The sequence below is a fragment of the Phyllobates terribilis genome, unplaced genomic scaffold, assembly GCF_046119375.1.
Source record: "Phyllobates terribilis strain yellow unplaced genomic scaffold, ASM4611937v1 Scaffold_11__3_contigs__length_659146591, whole genome shotgun sequence".
NCBI classification, from domain to species: domain Eukaryota; kingdom Metazoa; phylum Chordata; class Amphibia; order Anura; family Dendrobatidae; genus Phyllobates; species Phyllobates terribilis.
In genome coordinates, this window is record NW_027362771.1 from 35,594,313 (window position 1) to 35,608,292 (window position 13,980).

At 43.3% G+C, this 13,980-nt stretch overlaps 1 protein-coding gene across 4 annotated transcripts in view; it reads right to left on the minus strand.

The window, feature by feature from the left end:
* Positions 1 to 13,980, minus strand: part of RAD50 (RAD50 double strand break repair protein) — a 168,414-nt gene that overhangs the window by 137,093 nt on the left and 17,341 nt on the right. For all 4 annotated transcript variants that reach the window (XM_073651197.1, XM_073651195.1, XM_073651193.1 and 1 more), the window contains 4 exons: positions 13,701 to 13,886; positions 8,493 to 8,697; positions 7,561 to 7,689; positions 6,551 to 6,716 (listed from right to left, as the gene is read on the minus strand). In XM_073651197.1, coding sequence (XP_073507298.1) covers positions 6,551 to 6,716; positions 7,561 to 7,689; positions 8,493 to 8,697; positions 13,701 to 13,886 — 686 coding nt within the window. The remainder of the gene's footprint in view (positions 1 to 6,550; positions 6,717 to 7,560; positions 7,690 to 8,492; positions 8,698 to 13,700; positions 13,887 to 13,980) is intronic.

The window sequence follows — 13,980 nt, forward strand, 5'->3', positions numbered from 1 at the left end:
ATTTTGTGGAAGCAGGGTTGAAAAGCAATGTCTGACTTTCATTTGTTCATTTTCATAGATTTTTAATTTATTATTACTTTTGTCAGATTCAAGTTATTTATATGATCATTGTGGGTTTTTCTTTCATTAAATGAGGGGTACCAACAATTTTGACCACGTGTAAGTGGCACAGCGAATCAAAAATACTATACATTTCGAATTGTAGGTATTTGCTAATATTATTATTATTACACCTACTACATATTGGGATAGGATCTTGGAGATGGGAAAACCCCTTTAAAGGGAACCTGGCAGGTCTGCCATGATCCCCAAATCACTAGCATTTATATATTCCTTTAGAAATTCCCTGCCTAACAAGCCCTTTATAGTATTTGACACATTAACAGATCTTCAGAAAAAGTATATCTTAAGCCAGTTTTTAATATGCAACTCAGCATGTCATCACACCCTTGTGGACATGGTAACACCTTTTTTTTTTCTTTTTTTTTAGGAGCCTGTGTCATCGCCATCTCTCTGCAAAACTCACGCATGAGCGCGACTTTCTTTCCCACAGATCATTGCGCCTGGGAAGCCGGGTGTACGCTTCACCACTTCAGAGGAGCACTGCGCATGTCCAGAAGCAGATAAAAAGCCCGACTACAACAGAGGAGCCGAAGATCAAGCAGCTTCTTTGCCTCCCCCGGACATGCGCAGTGTGCCTCTGAAACAAGGAAGCGTACACCCGGCTTCAGAGGCGCAATGACCTGTGGGAAAGAAAGTCATGCACATGTCATATTATTAAAAGGTTAATCTGCATATTAAAAGCGGACTTTATAAATAATTTTTCTAAAGATCTGTTAATGTGTTAAACACTATAAAGTGCTTGTTAGGCAGGGGTTTTCTAAAGAAATATATAAATGCTTGTGATTTAGGGTATGGGGAACCTGTCAGGTTCCCTTTAAAGGGAATCTGTCATGAGGTTTTTGCTACCCCAACTGAGAGAACATGATGAAGGGGCAGAGACCCTGATTCCAGCAATGTTTGACTTACTGGGCTGCAAGCTGCATTGATATAATTGCTGTTTTACCTGTTACAGATCTAGCAGTTCACTGAATGCTGAGCTCTGTATAAACCTGCCCACACCACTGATTGGCAGCTTTCTGTGTACATTATGCATGGCAAGTAGTGGGGTTATACAGAGCTCATGAACATGGAGAACTACATGGAATCAGGTTTACTAGTCCTCTAGAGATAATCTCTTCATAAAGCTGTCATTTTATTAAAACTACAGCAAGCATCCCAGAAAGTCACACATCGCTGGAATCAGAGTCTATGTCTCTACATATTGCTACTCTCAGGTTAGGTGGCAAAAACCTGATGACAGATTCCCTTTAAGCATCCCATACACATTAGACCAGGGGTCCTCAAACTACGACCCGCGGACCACATGCGGCCCGCGGAGGACTTTCACCCGGCCCGCCGGGCTATGGGCGGAGGAGAGGAGAGCGGTGCCATTGCCCACCCTTACCCCCGCTTGCTCAGGGCCCCGGCAGGCGGATACTTACCTCTCCCCGTGCCTCCGCAGATCCGCTGTCTTCCTGCTCTGCGCTTCCTGTGACGTCTCAGGTCAGAAGGCGCGGTGACGTCACCGCGCCCTCCCGAGTGCTGTCACAGGCAGCGCAGAGCGGGACAACGCAGCAGCGACACTGGAGTCCAGACAAGAGCAGCGGCAGCAAGTGAGAAGAGAGGTGAGTATTGGATTTTGCATGTGGCATTATATGGGGGGGTGACATGCTGCATGGGGCATAATATGGGGGGGTGACATACTGCATGTGGCATTATATGGGGGGGTGACATGCTGCATGGGGCATTATATGGGGGTTGACATGCTGCATGGGGCATTATATGGGGGGGGTGACATGCTGCATGGGGCATTATATGGGGGGGTGACATGCTGCATGGGGCATTATATGGGGGGGGTGACATGCTGCATGGGGCATTATAAAGACAGGGGAGTGATATCCTGGATGGGGCATTATATGGGGGGCGGGGGTGACATCCTGCAAGGGGTATAATATGGGGGGGGTGACATCCTGCATGGGGCATTATAAGGGGGGTGACATCCTGCATGTGGCATTATATGGGGGGGGTGACATGCTGCATGGGGCATTATATGGGGGGGGGTGACATGCTGCATTATATGGGGGGGGGGGTGACATGCTGCATGGGGCATTATATGGGGGGTGACATCCTGCATGGGGCATTATATAGGGGGTGACATCCTGCATGGGGCATTATATGGGGGGGGGGGGGAGGGACATCCTGCATGGGGCATTAGAAAGACAGGGGAATGATATCTTGCATGGGGCATTATATGGTGTGAGAAAGGGACATCCTGCATGGGGCATTATATGGGGGGTGGCATCCAGCATGGGGCATTATAAGGGGGGGGGGAACAGCCTGCATATGGCATTATAAGGGGGAAAGAGCCTGCCTATTGGGAACATTTACCTGCCCATTGAGGACCTATGCTGCCTATTGGGGACATTTACCTGCCTATTGGGGACATTTACCTGCCTATTGGGGACATTTACCTCCCTATTGAGGACCTATGCTGCCTATTGGGGACATTTACCTGCCTATTGGGGACCTATGCTGCCTATTGGGGACATTTACCTGCCTATTGAGGACCTATGCTGCCTATTAGGGACATTTACCTGCCCATTGAGGACCTATGCTGCCTATTGGGGACCTATTCTGCCTATTGGGGATATTTACCTGCCTATTGGGGACATTTACCTGCCTATTGGGGATATTTACCTGCCTACTGAGGACCTATGCTGCCTATTAGGGACATTTACCTGCCCATTGAGGACCTATGCTGCCTATTGGGGACATTTACCTGCCTATTGGGGACATTTACCTGCCTATTGGGGACCTATGCTGCCTATTGGGGACATTTACCTGCCTATTGAGGACCTATGCTGCCTATTAGGGACATTTACCTGCCCATTGAGGACCTATGCTGCCTATTGGGGACCTATTCTGCCTATTGGGGACATTTACCTGCCTATTGGGGATATTTACCTGCCTATTGAGGACCTATGCTGCCTATTGGGGACCTATGCTGCCTATTGGGGACATTTACCTGCCTATTGGGGACCTATGCTGCCTATTGGGGACCTATGCTGCCTATTGGGGACATTTACCTGCCTATTGGGGACCTATGCTGCCTATTGGGGATATTTACCTGCCTATTGAGGACCTATGCTGCCTATTGGGTACATTTACCTGCCTATTGGGGACCTATGCTGCCTATTGGGTACAGTTACCTACCTATTGAAATACCGGTTGATTTAACTTTACTTGTATTTGTTCCTGTATTGTTTTTTTTACTACAAAATAAGATATGTGCAGTGTGCATAGGAATTTGTTCATAGTTTTTTTTAAAAACTATATTCCGGCCCTCCAATGGTCTGAGGGACCGTGAACTGGCCCCCTGTTTAAAAAGTTTGAGGACCCCTGCATTAGACTATTGACAGTTTTTACCGATACACTAATGTGTTTGGGAGGCCACCGTCAATTGAGATCAGAAGAGATAAACCAGCATCGGACTGCCAATCCTTTTGTTCTCTGAGATATGCTGCACCCAGAGACGTATGGCAGCGTTACTCGCTGAGAGAAGACAGGAGCACTCGGCGAGCTGATCGCTCTTCTGTATGATAGAGTCTGGAGAGATTGCTGCCGGCTGAACCAACATTTAGCTGACAGGTAAAGTTTCTGGAAGGCTTAGTCTAAAGACCGCTTGTGACAGTTACAGTTTTAGGGAGAGCCACACTATAGAATCTTTAGACATAGAAATTGATATGAGAAGGAATGATATCACACTGTAGACTATGAATTAAAGATAATGTCCAATCTATCTTTAGCTTAACAGTTGTGTTTCGAAAATAATTTTGCAGCACTGGCTATTATACTGGTATTAACAATTCTCCTTTATTTGTGTGGTGTTCCTCATAGACTGCGCAGCTTTCCTGTTCTCAATATGGTTGCTGGTGATGGAGCATAGGACCAGACCCGTCCATTAACCTTCTCCAGTTGAAAAACATTGAACATGGAAAAGTTTTTTTTTGTCCACTACAGGGACTGATGGACAGATCAGGTTGCATGCTTCTCCATCAGCAAGCAACTATATTGAGTATATGAGAGCTTTGCAGTCTATGAGGAAGACCACACTATCAAGAGCAGGAGGAGATCTTGTAATACTAGTACATTAGCAAGTGCCACAAAATCAGGTCCCTAATACATTTGTTAAAATAACGTATATAACCCCTTTAAGACAACGAAATAACATTTTGCCAATATCAATGACTTACAGTGACCCTAAGCTGTGTGAGAGCGGTTTTTAACAGTGTTTTAGGGGGATAAAAGCTTCATTTTGCGTCATTTTTTTATATCTTTTTTATTTTAATGAGTACTGCAGACTTGCATCAGGTGCGGGACTGTGAGTAGGGTCTATGGCTTTGCCATGGCATTGTATTGTATGGAATGGCACTGAAATAATAATGAATAAAAACTGTATTAAACTCCACCCCCCCACTCCCCAAAAATGAAAAAAACCCACCTCAAGGAAAAGGTGTGTATGAAGGAGGACTAAGAATGTGTTTCTTCTGCCACCAGATCTGGAGAGTTAGCTAAAGTTACAATACTGTCTACTTATGGGGTTACATGAATCCCCTTTTAATAATATGAACTAACACAAATAGGTTGTCTCAAAAATGACTGAAGATATCACATAAATTCTAGTTTTTGTACATATCACATTAAAATCAAGATTTTTTTTTTTAATGTGACTTTATTGTGATGGGAACATTCAACATCACAGGAAAAAAACAGTCTTACCAATACCAGGTCAGATTACCAATCCACTAGCAGGATGCAGAAGACCCCCATGATAAAGGCGGGGCAGCACAGGTGCAAAATACTGATGAAACAACCACTCAAAGACCTACCAAGTCACAAAAGGGGCTGGTTGCCTAGTATTTAGCTATTGATGGTTTGTTCTGAGTCTACACTGTTATCTCTGTACTTAAACATAGAAATTAAGCATTTGAACAAGCACATAGCTCCAGATAGCCAGAGCAGAGAGCTGTGATTAGGAGACCCACAGCTGGTGATTTATAATTGTATATTTTCAGAAGATGAGAGGGAGGGGCAGGGAGGTGAGCAGCTAACTGTACAGAAATCAATGGACTGGAGAGAGCTGTCTGCGATGTTAAGAGTTAACCCCTCTCCTGGAATGTAGGTACTGTGACCCTCAGCCAGGCACTGAAGGTCAATGGAAACAAGATATACACTATACAAGATAAAATCTCTCACTGCAGGAGAATGACAGCAGATAGACAGCATAAAAATAAGCAAGTTTGTAATTGACTTGCTTTTTCTAACTAATTAAAGCAATTTAAGAGCTTTAGAGCACCCCTGTAGGCTATGTGCCCACGATACGGAAATGCTCCGGATTTTTTCCTGAGCGTTTCTGCATCTCCCTGGCAGAAAAAACGCATGCGGATTGTACATGCGGATTGTACATGCGGATTGTACATGCGGATTGTACATGCGTTTTTCCTGCCAGGGACATGCGGATGTGAAGCGTTCTCCACATGCATTTCTGCATGCGGGTTGTCAAGTGCTTTCCAAGCGATTTTAGCATCACTTGGAAAGTGCTCGTCAACTTGGTCACACTATATAAATCCATGCAACTGGATTTATATAGTGTGACCGAAAGAATGGTAAAAAATAAAAAATAAATATTATACTTACCTTCTGATGGCCCTCGGTGTCTTTATCTGATGCGTCCTGGCTTGCCGGCAGCTCGCGGTAGACTAAAGGACCTGCCAACGTCAGCGGTCGCATGACTAGTCACATGAATAAATGACGTCATGGCAGGTCCTTGAGTCCACCGCGAGCTGCCGGCAAGCCGAGACAAGGACACTGGGGGCCATCAGAAGGTAAGAAAAATGTATATTTTTTATTTTAGTCTTTTTTTTACAGGTTCTATGGTACCCGGGTCTGGATGAGAGTCTCCTCTTCTCCAAACCCGGGTACCATCCGCACATTGAAAGGCATGGAATCCGCATGTACATATGCAGTGATGCGGATTCCATGCGTTCCAATGCAAGTCAATGGCGGCGAAAACGCTGCGCTTCCGCAAAATAATTGGTAGTGCTGCTGATTTTTCCGCAATGATAATCCGCAGCGGAAATTTCCGCAGCATGTGCACAGCACATGTGGATTATCATTGGGGAACATGGCAGACCTTCTACCAAGCGTTTTTTAAGCGTTTCTGCAGCGGAATTGCCGCTGCGGAAACGCTTAAAAAACGCATAGTGTGCACACAGCCTAAATGTCATTAGGAACTTTCTGACTTCTCCTGCTCACATATAAGTGCAGGACTGGTTATATGTATGTGTATCAGAACTGTGTGTAGCTAGTAGCTGGGTATCTGTAGGTCAATCATAAATGGACCGACATATTGTTTTGAGGTAAAATGTTAAAAAGAAAAATCAAAAACCTTGCTGCACCAGCAGTTCTCCTTTCTCTCTGTTAAATCTTTGATAGTCTTTAACTGCTCTATCAATTTCACGCTGGTAATCATTCAGTTTTCGCTCCTTCTCTTTCACAGTCCTCTGATGATTTTGATACATCTCATTTAGTTCCTCATCACTTCCTTGGAAGACCTAAAATGACAACAGTTCATACAATCAATCATACACTTTAAGAAGTAACAATTTTTACAAATTTGTAAATGTGTGTATCCTTGAAGGGAAGCCAACATCAGAAAATGACTTATTGTTTAAATCAGGTTTGTGTGGTAAATTTTTTAAATATTTCTTTATTTTTTTTTTATTTTACGCATCACAATCTGTATAAAAATAAAAAAATTGAAATTTTCACATTATGGCTTTTTTTTTAGGCTAACTTCCTGTTTCAAGAAACAACACATGTACATAGGCTCAATGAAAACACTCTTTTGTGCTGAAGCATCTAATGAGTGTTTAACAAGGTCAATGTGAAGGGGGAGGGGCAGTTATGACATTTTCTATTGTAAGTGGTGTATCCTGTGTTATAAGCTGTGTTTAGAGGTATTACTTGTCATTGCAATCCTACCTCTGGTAATAAAGAGCCTTGATGAAAACTCTTCCTGGAAAGAAAGTATGATTCTAAAAAAAGACTCAGTGGTCAATGTGAAAATTGCAAGATTACCATTTTGTTTTTTGATAAAAATTGCGATATGAAAAAAAATATTTCCCAAATGTTTTTGAAAATATGTGTAACACAAAACCCGATTTACTCAATAAGACATTTTATGACAGCTACTCTAAGGTACCGTACATATAACATAACTTTCGGATGAATGCTAATTCAGGTAACATACATCTATATGTGTACATAACCCCTTTTATAAACTCTTACATTAGAGGTTATTGATTGTGGAATTTTATAGATATGTTTATTTAGTTACATTCTCTTTAAGAGGTGCTAGAGTATAATATGCCAGTGATAAATATCATATTGTAAGACCTTCTCAATTTTCTCCTCAAGGTCTTGATTATCTTTTTCCATAGTTCTTTTCCGGCTTTCCAAAGATTTGATGTCGTTGTCAAACTTCATCACTTTTGAGAGGTTTCTCTGAACGTCAGACAGATTACTCTAAAATGAAACAATTTATAATAACTTAACAAAAAATTATCTATAAAAAAGACAATTTTTAGGATATTTTACTTCTAGTGCTTGCATCATTAGGCCCTCTTACGGATGATCAAACATTTCGCAATAAATATATTATTCCTTGTGTGTACAAAGTGTCCTGAGAGCCACTTTTTCTATGACCGTAAACAATCCATCTCCAAACCAAGTGAACTGACTACAAATATGTATGTTAATAACTTTCATTCTTTATCAGCTAGGGCAATTTTCACTTTATGACAAACACAAATCATTGTCTTTGTCATTTCAGAAAGTTTTGAAGACACTCGTTACCCCATTGTCCAAAGTAACCAATCATGTCACTGCTTTCATTAAAAAGAAAAAATACCCCTGAAGAATGCAAGCTGGAAACTGATTGGTTTATATATGCGACAACTCCACTAGGCATTGCATTCTACTGGTTAGTTAAATCCAAATCATATATTAAAAAAAACAAAAAACAAAATCAAGGATGTCGACTTTCGTCACTTGGGCGTAAACGTTATTATCTCTCAATCATGAAGATAAAAACATTGTCTCACTTCATGGAAGCAGTACATTTTGAGGGAAGCATATGTAATCACCTCCGTGTAGTCTGCAATGGAGTGGTTAAAATCAGACAATCGTGAAATCGCAATGTACCCAGAAGCTCTCAAAAAGTTTTTATTTTGACATTGACAATTCTGGGATGCCTGGAAATGAAGAAGTAGCACAGACTGTGACATACGGTGTGCCAAACATATTAAAGATATATCACAATTACATACTTTGAGAGGCTCCAGTTGGTTATCAATTGACTTCACATTTTCTCTGGATGCTGCCAACTGTGTTTCTTTACTATGGAGATTGTCTCGGATTTCCTGGGCTTTCTCCTTGTTCTGTTTAAGATACTTAAGTTCGGCTTGACATTCTTTCACACGTTGGGCCTGTTTTAATCTCACTTGTCTCAAAGTTTCTAGGGCTTTAATGTACCTACAAAGAAGAATTCATTTCAATGTAATGTTTATAGTTTTCGCCATAATGTAATAATGAACTAAAAATGTACTATAGTGTATACCTGAAATATCAGCACCAAAGCTCACCAGAGTAACAAATAGATTGCTCATTGGATGCATACATGTATTGTAAGACAATTGTTGGACAAATGAATAGTGGCTTGGAGCAACTGTAGAAAGCATGGGAAACCTCAGCAGGGACAGCGAGCAGACATATGTAGACTGGTGAGGACCAGTGCCAAGGGCCACATATGAATGCAATGGGTGCCCAAACACAAACTTAAAACTGGGAGTCCGTAAAGCAAGTTACAGAGTTGCCTGTATTGCGGCTACTGATGACCGGCGACAGAACACTGTGTTTGACTACTGTTGGCTCATGGTTGAGCAATGTACTGGCCCAGCCTATCAAGTGAAGTCATGGACTCCATTTTTTAGGCTCCCTGACCTGAGTGTCTAGACTGCGCAGCTTCTGTTAAAAAAGTAATCTGCTCCCAGGGGGCCATGAGAATACCCTGCAGACATCCTCCCATCCTGGGACAGTAGAGATCTATGTAGCCAACAAACTATCGGACCTTAAGGCCCTGTCACACTAAGCGACGCTACAGCGATCCCGACAACAATACAACCTGTCAGGGATCGTTGCTGCGTTGCTGCATGGTCGCTGGTGAGATGTCAAACAGTCAGATCTTCCCAACGACGCAGCAACGATGCGGCGACCCGTAACGACCTGTATAACGATGCACGCCTATGTGTTTCTGTGTCTGAGTCGTCAACAAGGTCGTTGGTAAGGTGTCAAACACACCGATGCATGCTACCCAGCGGGGCCTCAACGATCAAAAATGTCCAGACCATTCCGACACGACCAGCGATCTCACAGCAGGGGCCTGGTCGCTGCTAAGTGTCAAACGTAGCGAGATCGCTACTGAGGTCGCTGTTGCGTCACAAAACTTGTGACTCAGCAGCGATCTCGCTAGCGATCTCGCTTAGTGTGACGGGGCCTTTACTAAAACAGACAGGACCCGCCCGATTCATTAAGTTTATATAATTTAAAATGTTTTTTTCTATTTCCTATATCCACTGTTCGGTTACATTTAAATTTGATGTGGTGGAGAGCCCCGTCTTGTTAGGTTGTGGCTTCCACGTCCCACTTGTAATTCTGATTTACCTAGCTTAGCGGGATTAAGGTTTGTATTTTTGTTATACTTAGGGCTACAACTCAGTTGTGCATGTCCATGTCTGATGTGTTGATTGGGAAAGTTTCCTCCACCTTCTCACCCCCTTTTTTCCTTTCCCACACTCCCCTTTTCAAAGGGTTTGCAAAGTCTTTTTCCTGGATCACTCAATTCTGCATGACCTATGGATAACCTTAAGGTGTGTTCCTTCAATGTGAAAGGTTGAACCTTGTAAACTCAGTCAGATTCTCTACTCCTTACTTAAGCAGAGACCTTAATTCATCCTTCTATAGGAAACAATTCAAAAAGGATCAAATTGCTTACAGTAATAGCTGTTTCTATCTTACGTGGTATCACAGGTCCATGGCAGACTCCAAATTCAGAGGTGTCTCCATTGTAATTGATTAAGACACTCGACATAGATTCATGCACTCTATGTGAGATGGTGACAGTAGAGACCTCTTTCTTAAAATTACTCTATTTCAGAAACTCCAAGTAGTGGCTCATGTTTATTTTCCTAACCAGGGCCAAACCAAATTTGCAGGTGCATGCTTGTCGGAGCCAGAATCATTTGCTGAGAGACTTCCCATATCCCTGGTAGGTGACTTCAAATGTGTGATGAAGGTAGCAATTGATACATCTTGGGGAAAGTAGTCCCTGTCCTTTGGCGCAGTGCAGAGTATTAAACGATTACTTAATCCAGTTTGTCTAGTTGACTTCTGGAGGATTTTACATCCTGCAGACAAAGATTTTACAATTTTTCCCCATCTCACAACTAATACTCTTGATCGGGATTATCTTTTACTTCTCACCCTCTCCTGGACTGCTGTTCTGGTGTGGGTAGTACTGTAATCATACTTGCCGATTATGCTATGATCTAGAGTACCTTATTTCTGGGAAATCCCACTAAGAGGAGTGGGTCCTTGAAATTGAATGACTATGTTCTGGCTTACACTGTCTTACTGGCAGACATCAGTAGAGCAATCTTGGACTTTGCTACAATCCATCAAGAAGAGAAAGTTCCAAGGGGTAATTTAGATACTATTTATGATTCTTAGGGTATTTGTTGTTTTGATAAAAAAAATGTCATAAATCAGTTGTAAATGTGATATTAAGAAAATTTGCAATATATACTATTAGAGAGATACACTTCTTTCTCCTACTGGACTGATCTTTCTTTCTCAAAAATTTAAATTACTGTATATACTCGAGTATAAGCCGGGGTACCTAATTTTACCACAAAAAACTGGGATAACTTATTGACTCTAGTATAAGTCTAGGGTGGGAAATGCAGCAGCTACTGGTAAATTTCCCCCATCCTTGTAATGCATGGCCTCCTCATTCCCCCAATCCTTGTAATGCATGGCCTCCTCATTCCCCCAATCCTGGGATGCATGGCCCCCTCATCCCCCAATCCTGGGATGCATGGCACCCTCATCCCCAATCCTGGGATGCATGGCACCCTCATCCCCAATCTTGGTATGCATGGCACCCTCATCCCCAATCTTGGTATGCATGGCACCCTCATCCCCAATCTTGGTATGCATGGCACCCTCATCCCCAATCTTGGTATGCATGGCACCCTCATCCCCAATCTTGGTATGCATGGCACCCTCATCCCCAATCTTGGTATGCATGGCACCCTCATCCCCAATCTTGGTATGCATGGCACCCTCATCCCCAATCTTGGTATGCATGGCACCCTCATCCCCAATCTTGGTATGCATGGCACCCTCATCCCCAATCTTGGTATGCATGGCACCCTCATCCCCAATCTTGGTATGCATAGCACCCTCATCCCCAATCTTGGTATGCATGGCACCCTCATCCCCAATCTTGGTATGCATGGCACCCTCATCCCCAATCTTGGTATGCATGGCACCCTCATCCCCAATCTTGGTATGCATGGCACCCTCATCCCCAATCCTGGTATGCATGGCACCCTCATCCCCAATCCTGGTATGCATGGCACCCTCATCCCCAATCCTGGTAATGCATGGTCTCCACATCCTCCAATCCTGGTATGCATGAGCCCCTCATCCCCAATCCTGGTATGCATGGCCCCCTCATCCCCAATACAGGTATGCATGGCCCCCTCATCCCCAATACAGGTATGCATGGCCCCCTCATCCCCAATACAGGTATGCATGGCCCCCTCATCCCCAATACAGGTATGCATGGCCCCCTCATCCCCAATACAGGTATGCATGGCCCCCTCATCCCCAATACAGGTATGCATGGCCCCCTCATCCCCAATACAGGTATGCATGGCCCCCTCATCCCCAATACAGGTATGCATGGCCCCCTCATCCCCAATACAGGTATGCATGGCCCCCTCATCCCCAATACAGGTATGCATGGCCCCCTCATCCCCAATACAGGTATGCAAGGCCCCCTCATCCCCAATACAGGTATGCATGGCCCCCTCATCCCCAATACAGGTATGCATGGCCCCCTCATCTCCAATACAGGTATGCATGGCCCCCTCATCCCCAATACAGGTATGCATGGCCCCATCACTGCCCAAATAAAAAAATAAACACTTATACTCACCTTCCTTCCTCACCTCTGCTCCAGCAGCTCATGTCAGCATCTGAGCAGCGCATGGCGTCACAGCCATGCGCTCTCAGAAGCTGATATGAGCTGCAGGCATATTCACTCCTCTCCACGCCTGGACTATGGGCGTGGAGAAGAGTGAATATGCATTCTCTCTAGTAGCTGGCACTGTCAGCAGGAGCTGCGGCTCAGCGCTCCTCCATGCCTGCTACTAAAGAGAATGAATTTTCGTTCTTCTCCACGCCCATGGGAGTGGAGAAGAGGGAATATTCATTTTCCCTTTAGCAGAAGGCACAAGTGGTAGATGCAGCAGCAGCTGCTGCTGCGTGTGCCCCGCTCCTCTGCCACCGCAACCCCCCCACCACTATCCACCAACGGAATATGTATATACTCGAGTATATACCTGAGTATAAGCCGAGGGGGGCTTTTTCAGCACACAAAATGTGCTGAAAAACTCGGCTTATACTTGAGTATATACGGTACTGTATAGTTATTTCAGTAGAACTTGCAGCAGAAAACCTGTGTCTGCCTCTAGTTCCTCCTCTCACCATAGAAGTTTAAAAAGTACCAAATGTCATCTCTCTCAGTAGTGGCAGAATCAGATTTCACTGGATATAAATTTTACCCCTGAAATGAGAGTAAGGCTACGACCTCATTATCGGCTACGACCTCATTATCAGTATTTGGTCAGTATTTGACCTCAGTATTTGTAAGCCAAAACCAAGAGTTGGTAATAAATACAGAAGTGGTGACGTTTTTCTTTTATACTTTTCCTCTGATTGTTCCACACCTGGTTTTGGCTTACACATACTGATGTCATATGCTGACCATCTACTAACAGTGTAACCGTAGCCTAATAGTTCAATTCAGGAGAAGAAAGAACCAGATTTCTTGGATAACATATATTACAAAGCTGCTTATTTTCAGGTGTACTGTTGATTTATAAAAAAAATTAAAACAGTTAAGTCTGGTCTTTGAATACTGTTGACAAACTACAAAGGTAGCATACAGAGAAAGGTTCTTTGCTAACCTGTTTGCAAAAAAATGGTCAATGTATTGCTATTTGCACTGCTTTCAGTATGCGTTATTTGACCAAATTAAATACATTACAAAAAAAAGGTACTGTACATAGTGAATGCTTTGCCTTTTATCCAGAAGTTATGCCTTTCTGATTTTACTGTACTTCACCTTGTTTCAACCTTTGTGTCTCATAAAAACGTATTGAACAATAAAGGTGATACAAATTATTTACCTGGTTGCAGAAAAGATCTCATCAAACTTTATCTTTAGTTGTCTCCCTTCACTTAAAGGCCAGTTAGAATCTTCCTGGTGACAGAATATGACGTTGTTCAGTACAGCGGTGGATACTCCTAAGGCACTTATCATCTCTCTGTCCATTTCTGCACACTTTGTACTCAGGCTTACTTTTTCACCATGCCTATCAGGAGAAGGAACAGGTTATCAGCACATGAAATGCAGTAGGTTTCCCACAGCTTCTAGGTTTGTCTTCAACTGGATAACAAACTCTATCA